Source organism: Magallana gigas, chromosome 6 (genome assembly GCF_963853765.1).
Source record: "Magallana gigas chromosome 6, xbMagGiga1.1, whole genome shotgun sequence".
Classification (NCBI taxonomy): domain Eukaryota; kingdom Metazoa; phylum Mollusca; class Bivalvia; order Ostreida; family Ostreidae; genus Magallana; species Magallana gigas.
This window is the reverse complement of record NC_088858.1, coordinates 9896785-9914869: the sequence shown is the minus strand read 5'-3', so window position 1 is coordinate 9914869 and position 18085 is coordinate 9896785. Positions and strand designations below refer to the sequence as shown.

Sequence of the window (18085 nt, the reverse complement as noted above, 5' to 3'; positions counted from 1 at the left end):
TAATACATATGTACATGTACTTGAATATTTACATATTAAACAAACATATACGGTATGTTACCCTAATAAAGCTATAAAAAACATCACAACGTTTTCAAAACTGTTCATCACATACTGCATAGCAAGAATACATTTTGACATTCAAAAGTCACACAATCAGTAATACAAATATTTTTTAGTGACTTGATAAACACGTATCAGAGTAAAATTCTAGATATCCTGTGGATAAGAAAATCTTTGATTATGAATGATTCAAAATTTAAAAAAAAAACCTAAGCGACTTTTCAATTGGATTTATCTTTTCTGTCCATAGCAATGTTTATGTGATCAACTTTGGAGTTTTTAGAGTGCACAGTCAGTTGGATAGCTTGTAGGTTTTTGATTCGCCGGAATACCTCTCTCAGGTGAGACTCCTGCTTCTCGGAAATCAATTTTGTGCAGGATGAGGACCATGTCTGAAGGTCACTGACCAAGGTCAGAAGGTGGTGCCTCTCTCTGTCGGCCTCTCGTAGCTGAGCGTCATGTCTCTCTGTTATCAGGACCAAGTCATCCAACTGATTGTTTATACTCAAGATCTCGTTCTCTCTTTGTAGTTTCTCAGCTGCACTGCTTTTGGCACTTCTGACATATTCCTGGTATAGCACAACAAAAGCAATGCTAAATATGAAAATATCATTCATCATGTCTGAGGCTAGATTCACGGCCGCCTCCTCACTCAGGGGATTTACTTTCACTTTGTGGCCTTTCTGGTTGTACAGCAGCATCAGCTTCAAATTGGCTTCAGATCTGTGGTATGCTGAAAAAATTCATATGCTTATTAGCTAACAAAAATCATTTTTAATAAGTCAAAATAAATGAAATCATTATAAAGAAAAGCTAGGTTTTATAAATTCAGTCACTTATATTTTACGTTCAGGGTAGTGAAAAAAAATACCAATATAAAAAAAACAAAACCAAAAAACAACTATTTTCCTGATTTTAAACTTTATCTCCGTTATTTTCTGAACTATTTGATGTGAATGACTCTTAGTTTTTATTGCCCTTGTTTTCTTAATTTTAAGGGTCTCCAATTTGCATTTGTGTATCATGATATGATGATTATCACCCATTTCATGTGTTGTTGGTCCCGCTCCGATATTAGTTGTAAAACTGTAATATTAGTGTTGTTGTGCGATTTACTATATCTGAGGAGAAAGTTATCTTCCTTAGGAGATTCTGGTGTGTTCAGGGTGGTTAATCGTTATTTTGATCTTGTATTCTGTGTTTTTGATTAGACTGACTGAGGCAGCTGAATCATTTGGTGACATGATGTTTTTGGCTTAATTATGCAGGATTTGAAATTTCATTGTTGTTTTGCTATATTCTATTATCATGTTGAAATTATGTTGTTTTGTTTTAGTGTCAAATCATATGGTGTTAATCATATTTCCTCTTCATGCACAATGCATTTGAGTTTAATTTCCTTAAATGTCTTAACCCATTTCAATGAAGAGGGAGAATATGTAACCAGTTATATAATTTGTATATTAAATTACAGCACTAGCATGTTTTATTGGTATATGTGTTAAGAATGAGTGATTCTGTATGAGAGTTTAAAATCTGTAACGTGGACAATGACAAGACTGGACAATAGGGTCACATGACTAACTCTGCATGCACCCTTCCCCGCTAAAATCTTATACCGGACTGGCACTCTCCTCCTTGCCCTTGAATGGATCAGAACGTTATACGTACTGAATAGCAATATACTTAAACGTTAGGATTGTTTGTCCAAGTTTATTCTGTATTAATAAATATTTAACAACGACCCAAGCTTGGCTTATTTTGACCACTGGCTACAGAAAAAAGAACATAAGTAAGTTGGATATGAATTAACAATCGTTTGTTAAGCTGATAAAATATAATTAAGCATTATTAAGTAACAGCTAATTGAGTAAACAGACTAGCTAAGAGAATTTCTTTAAAGGATAAACTTCGCTTTATACAATGTTTAACAGTGACATCATGCACTTGTGAGCACAATGTTTTTAACGAATTATTAAATCAAAGTCAGGACATAAATTTATCATATAAACATTCGGATTTATTTACAGTGAGAGTCACTGTAAAACAATTACTTTTAACGAGTCCCTTCGTTTTACAGTGTTTTAGATCAGATTACTGGCATAGTCTTCATCAAGTCCTGTTCATAGTATAATAGTTAATGTCTTAATGATTGAAAATAAATTACCTTGTGCTAATGGAATCATAATATAGCTCCTAATGAAAGGCTTTTCTTTCATATATCCCGTCACCCTGGTTGCCAGCGGTTTACTGACTTGTTTTACAAATAAATATACGAGTTTAATAAGAGGGAAAGGCATTGTGACTCTTATGAGGAAATTCGAGTTTTAGTATCACGCAATCCTAATAGAGTTGTACGTATAATGTTTCGAAGACTGACATTTTCCCGCCAAGTGCCAAATGCATACGAATTGTTTTCTCAGTTCAATAACAGGCACGGCATGGACCCCCCCCCCCCCCCCTTCGGTTGTTTTCAGAATTAAAAACATATGAGTTTTAACACACTTTTTTCTTGTTAAACTTTTCCAATGTGCACTGATGATATTTCATCGATAATGTAGCCCATTCGCCATGTTCGTCTCTACGAACTATTTTTAAAACGCGATATTTAAAAAGTTTGTAGAGACGAATAAAATGTTGTTAGTATTTGTAAGAAGATTTTTCCATATTCGTTTGCATTAATACTGATTTTAAAATCTACCTTTGGGGGCCCAAATTTTCTCCAGGGAAAAATGGTTTGATCAAACTTTAATCTGCACAACCTATGCTTACAAACAAGTTTCAGCTTTTTGGTTGAATGCTTTCCCAGAAGATCTTAAAATATTTTCTATATCTTCCTATGTATAAATTTGACACCCCCATTGCCCCACCCTACCCCTGGGATTATGATTTGAACTAACTTGAATCAATAGGTCTACATGAGGGTGCTTCCACATATATTTAAGATTTTCTGACCAAATTGTTTTTGAGAAGAAGATTTTAAACAATTTTTCTCTACTGTATATATTTTTATGTAAAACTTCATTAACCCAATTTGGTCTTACCCAATCCCTGGACATCATAATTTGAACAAACTTAAACCTACACTACCTAAGGATGCTTTTACAAAAATTTGAGCTTTTCTGGTCAATGGTTTTTGAGAAGATTTTCAAAGATTTTTCTGCATATATATGTATTCTATGTAAAACTTCATCCCCCAATTATGGCCCCATCCAATCCCCGGGGACCATGATTTGAACAAACTTGAATCTTCACTTGACCTAAGAATTGGATGCTTCCACACAAGTTTGAGATATTCTGGCCAAATCGTTTTTTGTCAGAAGATTTAAAAAGATTTTCTCTATATATTCTTAAGTAAAACTTCATTCCCCCAGTGTGGCCTCACCCAACCCCGTGGATCATGAAATAATCGAAAAATCTAAACTACCTAGTTAAGAAAGTTTCCATACAAATTTGAGTTTTTTGTTTTTGTTTTTGGCCAAAGGGTTTATGAGAATATTTTTGAAAAATTCTTATAAATTGTCAATATTTCTAAATTATCTCCCCTTCTAAGAGAGCGTGCACGTGGCCCTTCATTTGAACAAACTTGAATTCCCATCACCCAGTGATGCTTTGGGGCAAGTTTGATTGAAATCAGCCCAGTGGTTCTGGATAGGAAGATGAAATGTGATAAGTTAACGACAACAGCAACGACGACGACAACGACGACAGATAACGGACTAATCTTGATCAGGAGAGCTCACTTCGGCTCGGGTGAGCTAAAAAATGAATTTACATGGAGTTGGCCCCCACTTTTTTAGAGCATGTCAAAAATTGAAGTAAAAAGAAAGAAATTAACAGTGAAATTGAAGTTTAAGTTTTTTGGATGGATCTCTCCCTCCTCATTACTTTCCAAAAAGATGCTAAGTGCCTGAATTCTCAAAACAACTGAAGAGGGGGGAGGATCCCATGTCCCAAGTGCCTTTGATTTCGTGGGAGTCTCAGAACTATTGTTTCTTTTGAAATATTCTTTTAAGTAATCAATTGTTGCCCACAAAATGCATATACATGTATATATGGATTATTTATCGAGTAATCTTTGAAGGGACCTAGACACAATTTGAGCATAAAATTTTAAATTTTATTTTCCATTTTAATGATTGGAGTGGTCAATATTGATATTTGTTATGCCTCGTCAAAATTTGAAAGTTAGATATTTGGTCTCAAGCAAGATACAGAGTTTGAAATTCACTGTTTTGTAAACAAAGACCAAATCTTGCTATTGTTTATGTGCTCTATTGGTATATATAAGTTTCAATCCCATGTTGCTCTCTTTTGTTAATGATATTATCTATATGAGCACATTGAATCAGTTTATCTTGTTGAAAAGAGTCATTTTGTAGAAGAAATGGTAATTCTTTGCTTTCCATTATTTGTATATAAGACTCGACCTTTGCTTACATTTAACTCTGTATCTCTCTTTTAACTGGGAATAAGCCGATCGAGGCATAAACCCACTTAAGTTCATTTGAAAAACCCACAACTTTTTTTCTTACAAATATTACTTTTGTTACATTTATTAAGCATATGTAATCATTTGCATTCAGTAATGCCAAAATCTTCAAAAACTGACTTCAAATTCGAATGATATTAAGACATCAAAATATGTATATGCTAATTGAGCAACAAAATGGTAATGAAATCGGATGTTCAGACTATAGTGTTTTATAGAGTGGGTCATCATGCCGGTTTTTTTTTTTAAAGAACGCGTATACTGATAAAACATGTAAATATCTATCTTTTTCAATTTTCAAAAAAAATGGTACCAAGACGCACTCTATGGTAAAAAGCAAGTTTTCTTCCTTCAATTTTCAAGATGATCATCAAATGCCCAAGACCGAATTATGTTTAATTGCGCAATACTAAATTGAATTTGTTATTTAAATGAGATACAAAATGTGATTCTGTCGAAGCAAGTGTTCGATTCCATTGAATCGTGTTGTAAAATTTTTTTATGTCTTTGTTTAAATTCGAAAAACTCATTTGACGTAAAGATAATAAAAATTGCGTTATTATGAATTAAGCACATATACATGTACTTATCATTTTATAGTTTTTTAGTTAACTGCTAAATAAGTTGTCTTTAGTATTATTTTTTAAAATAAACATGTTACTTTGATGAGGGGGTACAAAATATTGGAATTCTTTATTCTATGTACACGCACATGAAAATTCTCTGGAGATATGTAAGCACAGGAATAAAAATACGAGGGTTGTTAGAAAAGTTCGCGAACAAAGTGATTTGCAGCAAAATTACTATGTACTTTGTAGGATTACGTATGTCTTACTAAATTACTACCAATTTAAAATAAATGTGCAAAAATTCATATGATTTTCAAGTTGCTTTCAAACGATACAGCGATTTTTATTTTGCATGAATTGGATTTACGGAGCACCATTTCATATTTCCACGACGTCATGTGACGTCAAACTACTGATAGGCAATTTGAACCTGTCACTCTTTTTCAAAGTAAACACCTTTTAGTTCACACACTTTTAATGCCATTGACCCATTTATAAAACGCATGTTCACACCATTATTTGTCAAATTTTTGTATGAAGTCTTTTGTGTCATATCATAGATCATTTAGGTCCGAAAATCTCTGCCCACGCAGTTTCGACTTCAGATAAGGAAGTAAAGCGAAATCCATAGGTGCAAGATCCGGGCTGTATGGGGGGTCGGGATGCTGCAAAAGCTCAAGATATCAGTATTTCCGTTTTCAAACTTTCAATTCCAATTGTGGTTCCAATTGTAAACCTTTGTCCTATAAAAATAGCAGCATCAAAGAACCTTTTGTTCTCCATCGGAGATTTTTCTGCGTGCACACAAAATTAAATGACGGCCCGGTGCTCCGAGGTGTCCATTTACATCCACAGGTGCTTGAGGACAGGATCGACCCATCCATCCCCCCCCCCCCCAGATTATAGACCCCCGGGACTTTATTATTATTATTTTTTAAAATTAAATCATCCTTTTATGACATATTTCTAATCTAATTTATACATTTATTTCCCTAAATTACCTAAAACAAATATTTTTAAAAAATCAGACCCTCTACATATAATTATATGGGCTTGGGGTAAAATGCTGACGATGGACCCTCCACTTTGGAGGGTCCATAGTGGAGGGGGTGAAGCTTTGTGTGTCAATCTTAATTTAGAATCTGTTTGATCTGTCATTCCAATTTCATCATGCACCTAATAGCTAAAACATATGGGTTGTTTATTAGAAATTGAAAAAAAAAGGAGAGGGAGGTCCTTACATTTAATGAATTTAGCAACTTCAAATAAACTTTATCAGGATACATAAATTACTCTATGTTTGTGTAACAATTATTCTGAGTCCAGTGAGACTGTGAACAGGAAGTTCACTCACCTCAACGTTGGGAGAGATTTATCTTTTTTCCCCGAGTAACAAATGTTAATTTATTAATAGTAAAAAAAATGCTATGGATGTGGACAATTATTCACAGAAAATTTTAGAAAACCACCCAATGATCTTGTTCTCAAACAGTATGATTATCGGAAATATCCGAGTCCGAATTCCAAGTCACCAAGAGTGTCAGCTTCGTTGCAAAATATGTATTAACAATGCGGATTGTTGTCGGAGACAATGTCCGGTGTTTGAAATGTCTCGCCATGTCATAGTGCATTTAGACATTTCAGCACAATTATCTTCAGAACATAGGGACATTTAAAGGAAATGTAATATAAAATAAATTAATTATTTTTACAAGACTTACACTTTTGTAGAATAAAATTCATAAGCTGTTATAAATTTTAAAAATTTTGTCCATTTCAGCAATAATGCAACTGTAATATTTTTACTACCGGGTATATACATCTTGTGTAGAACTAATGAACAATAAAACCAGCACCAAAATGAAAGTGCCACCATTTGTCATCGTCAATTAGGGGAGAGAAGTTTTATGTGCTTGTGTTTAAAAGTCATATAAATAAAACAATGTGCCCCATTTTGTTGCTGATAACTTAATTGGAATGACAGATCAAACGGACTCTGAATTAAGACTGACATACCAAGCTCCACCCCCTCCACTATGGACCCTCCAAAGTGGAGGGTCCATCGTCAGCATTTTACCCCAAGCCAATTATATGTACTGAGGGTCTGATATTTTTCAAAAAATCCGCGAACTTTTTTCTAACAACCCTCGTATTTGAAGTTAATAGACATATTATACTAAATGCGCGATTGTCATTTGAAACATACTAGTGATAGGGTTGTGGCCACTTGTGGGCTTATGCCTCGGCTTATTCCCCCAGGTTCTTTTGATAAATCATTCAAAGTGCACAAGTAAATCATGCATGGTAACTGTTTACGTGAAATATAAAAAAATAAAACTTAATATCAGATCGTGTAGACCAAGGTCCCTTCATTACTCACTATTTAAAACAACTCGAAAATGAATTCATATGTTGTATTACATAATATTTTGAATTGTATCTAAATCTATTATGACAGCTAACATAGATTAATTATGTGACAGAGTTTATGTGGTAAAGTTTATCCCATGGCATAGAATAAACTTTACTACAGCAGGCACGTAGCATCGTTTTTGAAAGTGGGTGGGCCAGACTCATCCAAAAAATGTTGACAAGCCAAAAAAAAAAAAAAAAAAAAAAAGCCAAATAACACTTTCCCAAAATCTTCAAAATCCCCTAATCCGGGGGGGGGGGGGGGGGGGGGTAGTATATAACTTCATTTCAATCCTAATTTCCTTATTTTCATATCAATTCTTTACATCCTCAAAAAAAAGTGGGGGGACCAACTCCATGGTAATTCAATTTTTTATATGTAAATTTTAAAAAATTCGTTGCTGCGAGAAATAGTGGGGGGGGGGGGGGGGGGCAGGCCCCCCCCCTGGCCCCCCCTAATGCTACGTGCCTGTACAGTGGCTGTTGGCTATGGGCTTGTTATACATTTATTTTTTGAACCCTTATTTAAACAAGTCATGTGGCGTTCAATTATGGCTTTCATCCGAATTTCTAGCTAACAGGTGATGCTGTTTAGTATTCATAATCGTGTAATGTGATGAATGTGGGAGCTTGTAATTCAGTGAAAATAGGATTTACTTTTTCGGAGTTTGTCCGGAATAGGTTTTAAAAGTAAGTTTACAAACTGCGGGAAACTGTCGAATGGAAAGTTGAAAATATGACAGACCTGACGCCAGAGTTGGGATTAGATGCGATTGACGATTGGTTTAAGATTGGTAAGAAGTCGGTACAGAGTTCTTTAAAAACTGTACCACGAAGTGTGACACAGGGCAGATATTTTGACATCGAAACACAAAGGCCACGTGTTGCAGAAACTGAGGATGCCTTCCATCTACAACGGTATATGTACATAATACGTGTACGAATTTTTTATAGAGAAAAAGTGTGTACCCTTGGTTTGGCATTTTATAAACGCAGGAGCCAATATTAATATTTAACAACGATATCAACAGGTTAGGACCAATCTCCCAAGTGAGACTATGACCAAAACCTAAAACAAATATTTACTGTTACTGTAAGTTTTATTCAGGGTAAAATAACTATGAACAAGCTACAGGATGCCCAGCTCAAAGACCCACACATTGCCTTGTGATGGTTATTCTATAATTCAAATCATATGAGCAGGTCTAGAACATGTACAATTCCTTGATTTAGCCATGTATAGCTTTATTTATATAGATATTCAGAGTAGCTTGTTTTAGCTATTTTGTTTTACATTTTTCTTAAATGTGTAATTTTTAGCTTTTTTATATGTACTTCTTATTGATGTATTTGAAAAGATAAAGAGTTACTAAAACATTTTCTGAGTTGATGACAGCTAGGATGCATTTGTTTGATAGACAAGTTAGTCTACCAATATTTGTGTTTCATTAAACAGTAAAAATTTTTTATGGATTTTGTCTATCGGTTTGCACACTGAAGTAATCAATTATTTAAATCACATGTTGATCTAGAGGTTGCTGGGATGTTTTGGACCCCCTCTCTGGAAAATTCAAAGACTGCTCATTAATTTCACATCATAGAATTACTAAAAATAGGGCTCAGAGCCCACTTCCTTGCAAAAAGATATTATCCTTTAGACCCCACCCCCTCCTTGGGGACAAATTAGTGGATCTGCTCGTAACACCTCAGAAATATCTTATTTGAATCATATATAAGACTGTGTTACCATTTCATTGAATTCCAGTTGTTGCAGATACTTTTGAAATTTCAACCCAACGTAGATTTTCTAGATCCATTTTAATAATTTTGACAGTTTAACCACCTACATTTTGCATTAAATCAATTTATTGTTGAAAATCACACAAATGTTACTGTTCTCAAGCAAAGTATGCACAGATTATGTAGACTGCAATTAAATTCTGTAATTAATAAAGACAGTTAAGGTCATATTTATAGATGAGCATATATTTCAGGAATTCTTTATTTGATAATCTGTCTAGGAGTTAGCCTCTTTATTCAAAGTATTTTTGTGGAAACTCAGCCATTTAATTTTATAATGTGAATCATTATTATGTCGTGTGGGAGAGTTTGCTCACCTGTGTCTTTCGTCTTTTACAGTAGGACACCAGCTTTATCTCAGACAGATTATGCAGAAGTCTACAGGAAAAAAGAAGAGGAAGAGCTGATGGGATACACTCATCCACATGTAAATATAACTCACGTGAAGTATCTAAAAATATTTACATCATAACCTTTGTATATATCATATGCCATTTGTGGAAATCAGTGTAATTGATTCATTCACCAATATAAATATGGCTTCATACTTCTTTTAGACCAAAAAAAAAAATCAAATCAGTGATGAATGTAAAGAAATGTTGAGGAAGTTCTGATTTATACATAAGTACTGCATTGGCTGTTCATTATCATTTGGATCATAGCTGTAGACTTGTTCTTGCAGCAATCTAACAGAACCACAACCGTCACCAATGATCTGGAACATCTGGACCTGGACAGCATCGCCACATCTACCGTGGCAATCCCCCATGACCTTGTTCCCTCCAACGCCATGGACGTGTACAAAAACTACGATTTTGAACACCACTATGAGGGAAGTTTGCCGATCGCAGAACATAAAGATGAGGTACGCCAAGTTTATATTGTAACAGAAGACTTTTAAAGAGTTAAAGGTTGTTATAGATAACAAAGAAAATTTTTTGTTGAGATATTTTCATTGCATAAGCTAATTTAAATTAAAAATAGAAATATAATATTTTTTATACATGTTTGTGATAATATGTTTAAATATAGAATTACAAGGAGAAGATGTGAATATTCACAATTCCTGGACATGAGTTATACAAGAAAATTCATGAACTTAAATAATTATTAAAACTGATTTTATATAAATTCAGAGGTACATTTTAAGATAAGAAACTTGGGCAATGATGATATTGCAAGTACTAAGCAGAAAAATTTTGAATTTCATGGAAGCAAAATTCTTAAATTTTTTTTTTCTTGGGGGGGGGGGGGTTGGGATTGGGGGGTTGGGAGGGGTATGTGAGTTCAAAAATATATTGTCAATTACTGAGGTCTCTTTAATTAAGTTATTTTCTTAATTTGTAGGTAATTGGCACAATTGAGAGTAATCAAGTGACTATTGTTCAAGGAGCAACAGGATCAGGAAAGACAACTCAGGTACCTCAGTACATCTTGGACCACTATGCCAAAATGGGACGTTACTGCAACATCATAGTAACCCAGCCACGCAGGATTGCTGCCATGAGTATAGCGAGAAGAGTGTGTTCAGAGAGAAGGTGGCAGATAGGAACCCTCTGTGGCTATCAGGTTATATATAACTGTACACATTTTCTGTGGAAGCTTTCTCAGAGTGTGATCTCGTTGATAAAACAGAATAATTTATTGAATATCACTTGCAGTATTTGTAGTCTCAATTACAGATTTAGTATTTTTTTGTTGGGAAATACCAAGTATTTCTTATATTCTTTTAGTAAAAGTAAATTTGGATGATATTTTGATAGCCTAATATGGATATCAGTATGATAGACATATTATTAATTAATAGGGTTTGATATAAGATTTCTGATCTTAAGCACTGCCCTTGTTGAATCTAAGAAACTTATTAGAAGACTCAGTGATGTGAATGTACTAGCAATAAATTAAGTTTAAGATACATGTAAATTTGACATGTGATTTTATTTCTTTTACATGTATCTGTTACAGGTGGGAATGGACAAGCAAGCCTCAGAGGACACTCGTATTCTGTTTGTAACTACAGGAGTCCTGCTGAGGAAATTGGTCAGCAAGAAAAACATGCTGGAATATACCCATGTGATACTGGATGAGGTAAGCTCACTATATACTGTTTAAATTTCAATTATCAATCTAGAAATTATGATGTGTATTATAGTACTTATTTACTTGGTCCTTATCGTGCTGGTTAGCACATAAGGCGGTGTGTAATATAGTACCTGAAGTATTTAACAATCTCTTCACTTCTGTGATTCATTTATAAATTTTAAGACTAAAATATATTTATCAGTCTTTAGCAGACTTTACATCAATTTTGATTTAGTTATGATTAAGTGAAAAGAATAAAAACGTGTTGTGTAATTTCCCCTGAACTGGTCTTATTTCAGGTTCATGAACGGGATCAGGACACAGATTTCTCACTACTCATCGTCAGGAAACTCCTGAGAACCAACTCGAGACACGTTAAGGTGGTGCTGATGTCCGCCACATTCGACTGTGACTTGTTTGCTCAGTATTTTGCCCTGCCTGTCCGGGATCGCCTAGAGCCTGCCCCTGTTGTAACAGTGGATGAAGCCCCACATACAGTGTCAGAATATTATGTGGAGGACATTAAGGAGTTGGGTCAGGTACAAAGTTCTGTAGGGTCAATCTAGTTTTGTCATGGAAAAGTTGAATTTTGCTTTTGTATTAACTACTTTGACAGGCCTATTACTCGTTTATCTTGTCTTATAAAGAATTACTAACTTTTGTTTAAGTTTAGAGTTGCATCATCAGAAAGTGTTTTTGGTTTGAAAATTTAAACCAATAAATAGCCACATACTGTCAAACCTTACACTTTAACTCTTGTTATATGGACAGGTCCCAGCTATGGAATCTTTTGATCCCACCATATCTAAAGAGGCATATGCATTGGCCGCAAGATTGATAGAAGAATTTGACAAAATGGAGGTCATGGTCCAAGGGTATATACATGTAACTTCAGATCTATTTCCTACACTCTCCAGTCTCTGGATCCAATTTATTCTATATCTATTATTTACACCTGAGTTTTGCATTTCATGGTTACAAAATAAGTACAGTAAAACACGCTAAGAACAAAGTGCCAGGGATGGGTGATTTTGCTTTGTTATAAGCTTAATTTGTTATATCAGTCAAGTTTTACAACATGTTAATAAAGTCACGGGAAATGAAAATCACTTTGTTGTAAGTGTCAATTCATTATAAGTGTGTTCACTATAACCAAGTTTTACTGCACAACAAATAAAGTAATTGATAAACTTGGTTCTTGGTTAACGCGTTCATTCATTTTTTGCTATAGGAGGTTTGAAGAGAGAAACTATGCAAAGTATCGGGGAACTGTCTTGGTGTTCCTACCAGGTGAGCAGTTGACACAAAGAATACATACAGTTCATTGAGGCATATTGAATGAAGTCTGTGTTATATATTTTTGATTTGCTGTATCTTTACAGGTATGGTGGAAATCGATGATATGCATGACCATTTAGTGCGGCTAGAGAGAAACAAGTGAGTAAACTTGTTGTAAACTTTTCGTCTCTGGTCCCATTCACCATATGAACCCCACATTCTGAATGTGCATATTAATGATTTTGTTATGTTTCAATGCATATTGATAATTATAGATAATTGGAATAATATGTACAAGTATCTTTGAATTAACTTTTAAAAAAGATATTTTAATAAGATTGAAATATTTAAATTTATTTGAAATAAATTTTATTTAAATAAATAGTTAACAGTTTTAAAAAAAAACCAATGCTTAAGGTTACCTAATCAGTTGATTTCAGAGATTTTGATTGTGATTTAATGGGGATTTTTGATCTACCCGGTACATTTGTCTTTATTCCATTTACTTTTTATGTATTTGTGCAGTACATTTATGGTAATTCTATTTTAGTCTGAAGATTATACCATTGCATTCCACAATCACTGTTGAAGAACAGAGCAGAGTCTTTGACATTCCAGAAAATGGACAGAGAAAGGTCTGGATTTCTTATGGTGTCCTGTTACTTCGTAATGCAGTTTTTACAAATCTATATGTTGGACCTTTGTGGTAATGACAGAAGGGTCCAACAATTCCACTATCAGTAAACTTATATTTATTTGACTGGACCTTTTTTGTGTAGCAGATAGCTTTGAATATTACAATTACATTAAAATCAAGTTTTAAAGTACACGTGCATCAGTGTTGATGATATCCTGTAAGACTTGTATTCTTATTTTGTCATAACATGCATTTATCATGTTGACCATTACCTTGTCTATTGGTGTGTATTTCTGTGTACTTACTGTCGGGTTTCATTCCCTTACAGGTCATCCTCTCCACAAACATTGCTGAGAGCTCCATTACAGTCCCTGATATCAGATATGGTAAGCTTCTTTATGGTTTAAATTCTGATGCGTATCTCCCTTCCGCCTTTGCACTGATGTTAAATAACAGTAGAGAATGTTTAAATTTGTAATGATTAACTTCTTTTTTATTGGCATTAGCAGCTTTAAATGTTGAGAATATTTATATTTGTTGTGTTTAACTTCTTTTTTTTTGAATTAGCTGCTATAACTGTAGAGAATGTTTATACATGTATTTGCAGTAATTGACTTCTGTCTGACAAAGAACTTGATCAGTGACCCAGACACAAACTACACCAGTCTCCATGTAGAGTGGGCCTCCAAAGCCAACTGTATCCAGAGGAAAGGTATGTACCAGTATATATGCACTGATCTCTAATTCATATTTCATTTACACAAAACCTACTGGAGCATGAAAAGAGACAGAAAAAAAATGATTTGATAAAATCTTTTTTATCGTAATTGAAGCAAACGATGAGTTTAGCACTGGAATTGGATTTCAGTGTTTGCTGCCATTGCAAATGTCTTTGACAGATGTGAATTGATGCTTGATATAAATTACAGGTCGAGCTGGTCGTGTTTCCAATGGAAGAGTCTACCGCATGGTTACAAGGCTCTTCTACGACACTGTCATACCTAGTTATGGCATTCCAGAAATGCAGGTAATGTCTTGAAGCAATATTTCCTTTAAAATCACGAGTCATTTTGAGTGCTAAAGATGTGAAATATTTGATTGATTTCTTCATATTTAAAGTGAAGAGAATTAAAGTTGACGGTGTGATTTTCTGTAGCGCTGTCCATTGGAGAAGCTAGTCCTACAGACCAAAGTATTCAACATGGGAGAACCAAAAGCTCTGCTGGCCCTGGCTCTTGAGCCCCCGAATCTGGATGACATTGAGAAAACTATCTTGTTGTTGAAAGAGGTAAGGGTACACTGTGTGAATCCACTAACGGTGTTAATAAAACACTGTCATGTTGCTGAAAGAGTGTGATTGTTTCTGATTGTGAATGCAGTGAAAGAGTTACCAGTATAAAAATCTACAAAATTGACTCAAATAAGTACTGGTTGCTGATTTTTTGGTTGGTTATTCACATACACTACAAAATATTTTTCTCATGTGGCATTACTGACTCAAGAGAAAAATGCTGATATTCTGTCTGTATCAAATAACAATAAACTTTGTTGAGTATTACAATGTTGTTGATTTTAATACAGATAGCCATACTTTATGTATTTAGATGTGATCTGTATAAAAGTTAGATGTTGTATTTGGTTAGGTGGGTGCTCTGTCCACCCCAGCCACAGGCGAGGGAAACCGCCATGACGGTCAGCTGACCTTTGTCGGCCATGTGCTTGCAGACCTTCCTGTGGACATTAAGATCGGCAAGTTACTTATTTACGGACATGTGTTTGGGGTCTTGGAAGAATGCCTCATTATTGGTAAGTTCATGTGTTTAAAATCTTACAAAACTTTTCAAGAAATCTTTCATACATATTTAGCTAAACATATATTATCTTACAAAACTTTTCAAGAAATCTTTCATACATATTTAGCTAAACATATATTATCTTACAAAACTTTTCAAGAAATCTTTCATACATATTTAGCTAAACATATATTAAGAAGACACGTATATGTTTAGTGAATGACAATGATCTGCACTTAAAATCATTTATAGGTGCTGCAATGTCCTTGAAATCTCTCTTCTCAAAACCTTACAAAGCTCACTTGGAGTCTTACAGGTATGTAACATATAAATGTATGTATAGAGTTTACAGACTAAAGTATGAAATATTCATTTGTAACGAACATTGCAGTTGGCTATTATCTTGATGAGCATCGTAATCATCACTCTTGTCATCAATGACAGTAAATTTTTTAATCTTTTTGTTTGTTTCACTGAAAGACACAAACTGGATTGGGCCCGAGGTTCTCAGAGTGATAGCTTGGCCATCCTGAATGCTTTCAAGGTACAGTGTGATTAAAACTTCATGGGTTGAATTCACCCACTGGCACTGAGAATCAATTTTTCAAACTAGTTTTTCAAATGCATAGTGTGACATACGACTTGTCTTACATTTGATGATCCCAGGTTAGGACACATGGCCCAAATACAATAACCTAGAATAAACAGCTTATCTGCAGATAAGTTGAATTCTAAATGAAAAAAAAGTATCTACTTGTTTGTTTAGAATATTTTGTAACTTTTGATATTTTATTTTATCGTGATATTTACATGAAATTGTAAAATGTGAAAGCTAAAAATTTAGATCCATTTTTAATGAATTAACATTATGTCCATATACCACAATTAATTTGTTACAGGAATATGAGGCGCGTAAAAACATGGGAGAGTTCAGAAGAGGGGTATCAGAAAGGGAATGGTGTAAGAGACATTTCCTACAGCAGAGAAGAATCAGAGAGGTAAGTTACATGTTACATTTGCATTTTAATTGTTACTAGAAAACGCATTGTAACAGTAATACATTTGTTTTGTGATATTTAATGGTACTTCATTATTGGTCTCTAGAAAAAACTAGAAGGGATGTCTTTTAATATCCTCCAAGTTCTGAACTTTGTTTATGTGTATTTTCCCTTACACTCCACACTAAGATAAATCCAATCTATTAGTCAAATGCACAACTGATCTCACAATACACTGCATTGTTATATTGCTCTGTTATTGCCTATGATTTGTATGTTCCACATATTGCCATGAGAACAATGTCTGTCTTTAGATTGCGGAGCTTGTTAAGGAATTGGAACAGAGACTGGGTCAGTTTAATATCAACAGGCCAGGACACCGACCTAATTACAGGAATCATTTCTCTGAGGACCAGGAGAGACTTCTACTCAAGGTGCCCTTTTCTTTGTGGTCATGAAAATAAAATTGAATACTGTATACAAATATATCCTTTTAATAGTAATGCTATGTATGTAAGCTGCTGAACTCTTCAATGCAATGATTTTATTCATTGTTTAGTTGGTGATGTGTGGTGCTTTCTACCCCAACTACTTCCTAAAAGGCTCAGTGGATGAGGAGAGTGCCCTCAGAGAAATGTCGGGGAATGACCCACTCAACACAGTGATGGTAAAACTACAGGGTTCTATTACAAGGCTACAAGAAATTTCTATATTAATCTGAAATTCAGTGGTAGGTTTTTTGTATGAGGATACTTTGAGATGCATTTACATTTAAGAGATTGTTTGTTAGGTGAAAGGTTTACCAGCCAATCAGGGGTTGCTTTACAAGCAAGTGTTGGAAGATCAGTTCAGGAATGTTGGGTTTAATCCAGAGGCTTCTTTTGAGGAAACAAGGTACAAATTCATTGTTCAAGAGATACAGATATGTATCATATATTCCATTTTATTTTACATCATTATCTGTTGACAAATTTAACACAATTAAAATGGTAATTTATGACTTTGTTTCGGCTAGTTAAATTGAAAGATGAACAAAATCATTTACATGTTTGAATTGGGGAAGACAACGGTGTGCAAAAACAATCCTATATACTGTTCATCTTTTTGAAAAATCTTAACATGTCATCGTCCATCAGCCAGTTTGTGCATTCCATTTTGTGTTTATTTCGTAAACTGTTTTTGAAAATCACTTGTACAGAATTCTCAAGGCCCATAGGAAGTAATGCTCGCCATGATTTTAACACTACTTGACTACTGCATGTAGTTCCATAATTGTTAACATATTTGTAGAGCCTACGTCAGCTTCCAGTGGAAACCAGAGTACAGGGGGCGTGTTCATCCAGGTGTTTACATGGCAGTTAAATTGAGGTAGGTGTAAGCATGGCAGTCAAACTGAGGTATGTGTTTACATGGCAGTCAAACTGAGGTATGTTTACATGGCAGTCAAACTGAGGTAGGGCTCTGTTTGACCTGTTGACTTTACATCAATTCATTAAGCCTCTGATTTCACGTAAAATTACTGATGAGTGCTTCGATGTCAAATCATTTTGAGAATTTAATGAAAGAAATGTTAATCTTTGGTTTTGTTGATTAGAGTATTGGCTTTTATGAAGTTGATATTTTACATATATGAGTGCCATTAAAAGTACTGGTCTATATCAAGAAAAATGAGTGAAGATGAGGTTATCAAGAATTTCATAAAACTTCTGGCAACCAAATAATAGTTGGTTGATAACAGTCTTGTGTCTATGTAATTGTAGACAGCTTCGACAGTCCATTACGATAGACCAATACTCCTCAGACCAAACCGTCAAGTTACTGCAGGAGATACAGGCCCAGCAGCAGGGGGGCCCAGGGGGGAAACTAAGGTCCAACCGACAGGACAGAGGCAACCAGAAACCCCAGGTGGCGCTGCCAGACATGTCCACTCAATATGTGTCCTTGTGCATCACTAGTGTAAG

At 34.5% G+C, this 18085-nt stretch overlaps 2 protein-coding genes across 2 annotated transcripts in view; one reads left to right on the top strand and one right to left on the bottom strand.

The window, feature by feature from the left end:
• Positions 1–52: 52 nt before the first annotated feature.
• LOC109620899 (optic atrophy 3 protein homolog) lies at positions 53–2409 on the bottom strand. The gene is made up of 2 exons (XM_034469954.2): positions 2231–2409; positions 53–796 (listed from the first exon to the last, which is right to left on the bottom strand). The coding sequence occupies exons 1-2, from the start codon at positions 2361–2363 to the stop codon at positions 285–287; spliced, it is 645 nt and encodes a 214-aa protein (XP_034325845.1). The 5' UTR covers positions 2364–2409; the 3' UTR covers positions 53–284.
• Positions 2410–8223: 5814 nt separating this feature from the next.
• Positions 8224–18085, top strand: part of LOC105345627 (ATP-dependent RNA helicase TDRD9) — a 29599-nt gene continuing 19737 nt past the window's right edge. The window contains exons 1-23 of the mRNA XM_011453823.4: positions 8224–8454; positions 9676–9763; positions 10019–10201; positions 10684–10905; positions 11302–11424; positions 11718–11957; positions 12190–12293; positions 12650–12708; positions 12801–12855; positions 13247–13331; positions 13662–13719; positions 13941–14045; positions 14263–14360; positions 14490–14621; positions 14977–15139; positions 15379–15442; positions 15607–15670; positions 16026–16124; positions 16439–16558; positions 16684–16791; positions 16915–17018; positions 17415–17492; positions 17885–18080. Coding sequence (XP_011452125.3) covers positions 8273–8454; positions 9676–9763; positions 10019–10201; positions 10684–10905; positions 11302–11424; positions 11718–11957; positions 12190–12293; positions 12650–12708; positions 12801–12855; positions 13247–13331; positions 13662–13719; positions 13941–14045; positions 14263–14360; positions 14490–14621; positions 14977–15139; positions 15379–15442; positions 15607–15670; positions 16026–16124; positions 16439–16558; positions 16684–16791; positions 16915–17018; positions 17415–17492; positions 17885–18080 — 2730 coding nt within the window. The 5' untranslated portion in view covers positions 8224–8272. The remainder of the gene's footprint in view (positions 8455–9675; positions 9764–10018; positions 10202–10683; positions 10906–11301; positions 11425–11717; positions 11958–12189; positions 12294–12649; positions 12709–12800; positions 12856–13246; positions 13332–13661; positions 13720–13940; positions 14046–14262; positions 14361–14489; positions 14622–14976; positions 15140–15378; positions 15443–15606; positions 15671–16025; positions 16125–16438; positions 16559–16683; positions 16792–16914; positions 17019–17414; positions 17493–17884; positions 18081–18085) is intronic.